This window comes from Orycteropus afer, unplaced genomic scaffold, assembly GCF_000298275.1.
Source record: "Orycteropus afer afer isolate SDZICR_OR568_19922 unplaced genomic scaffold, OryAfe1.0 scaffold00622, whole genome shotgun sequence".
In the NCBI taxonomy this organism is placed as follows: domain Eukaryota; kingdom Metazoa; phylum Chordata; class Mammalia; order Tubulidentata; family Orycteropodidae; genus Orycteropus; species Orycteropus afer.
The window spans coordinates 1,242,231-1,242,695 of record NW_006922209.1 but is presented as its reverse complement, the minus strand read 5'-3'; the positions used below and the strand labels follow the sequence as shown (position 1 = coordinate 1,242,695).

At 52.5% G+C, this 465-nt stretch overlaps 1 protein-coding gene across 1 annotated transcript in view; it reads left to right on the top strand.

Annotated features, from left to right (window-relative positions):
- The window catches only part of LOC103210521 (olfactory receptor 4D6-like), a 26,490-nt gene extending 26,025 nt beyond the window's left edge, over positions 1-465 (top strand). Inside the window, exon 2 of the mRNA XM_007956439.2 lies at positions 70-465. Coding sequence (XP_007954630.1) covers positions 70-465 — 396 coding nt within the window. The remainder of the gene's footprint in view (positions 1-69) is intronic.

The following is a 465-nucleotide window of genomic DNA, read 5'->3' as shown; positions in this document are numbered from 1 at the left end:
GTTCTGATGCTCCCACTCCCCTTCTGTGGCCCCAACATTCTGGATGCCTTCTACTGTGATGTGCCCCAGGTGGTAAAACTGGCCTGCACTGACACCTTTGCTCTGGAGCTTCTCATGATCTCAAACAATGGTCTAGTGACCCTGCTGTGGTTCCTCCTGCTCCTGGGGTCCTACACCGTTATTCTGGTGATGCTGCGATCCCACTCTGGGGAGGGGAGGAACAAGGCCCTCTCCACCTGCACCTCCCACATCCTGGTGGTGACTCTCCACTTTGTGCCTTGTGTTTACATCTACTGTCGGCCCTTCATTATGCTGCCCATGGACACAGCCATATCCATCAATAACACAGTCATCACCCCCATGCTGAACCCCATGATCTACACACTGAGGAACCAGGAAATGAAGTCAGCCATGAAGAGACTCCAAAGAAGGCTTCAGTCTTCTGGGAATAATAAAGCAGGGTGA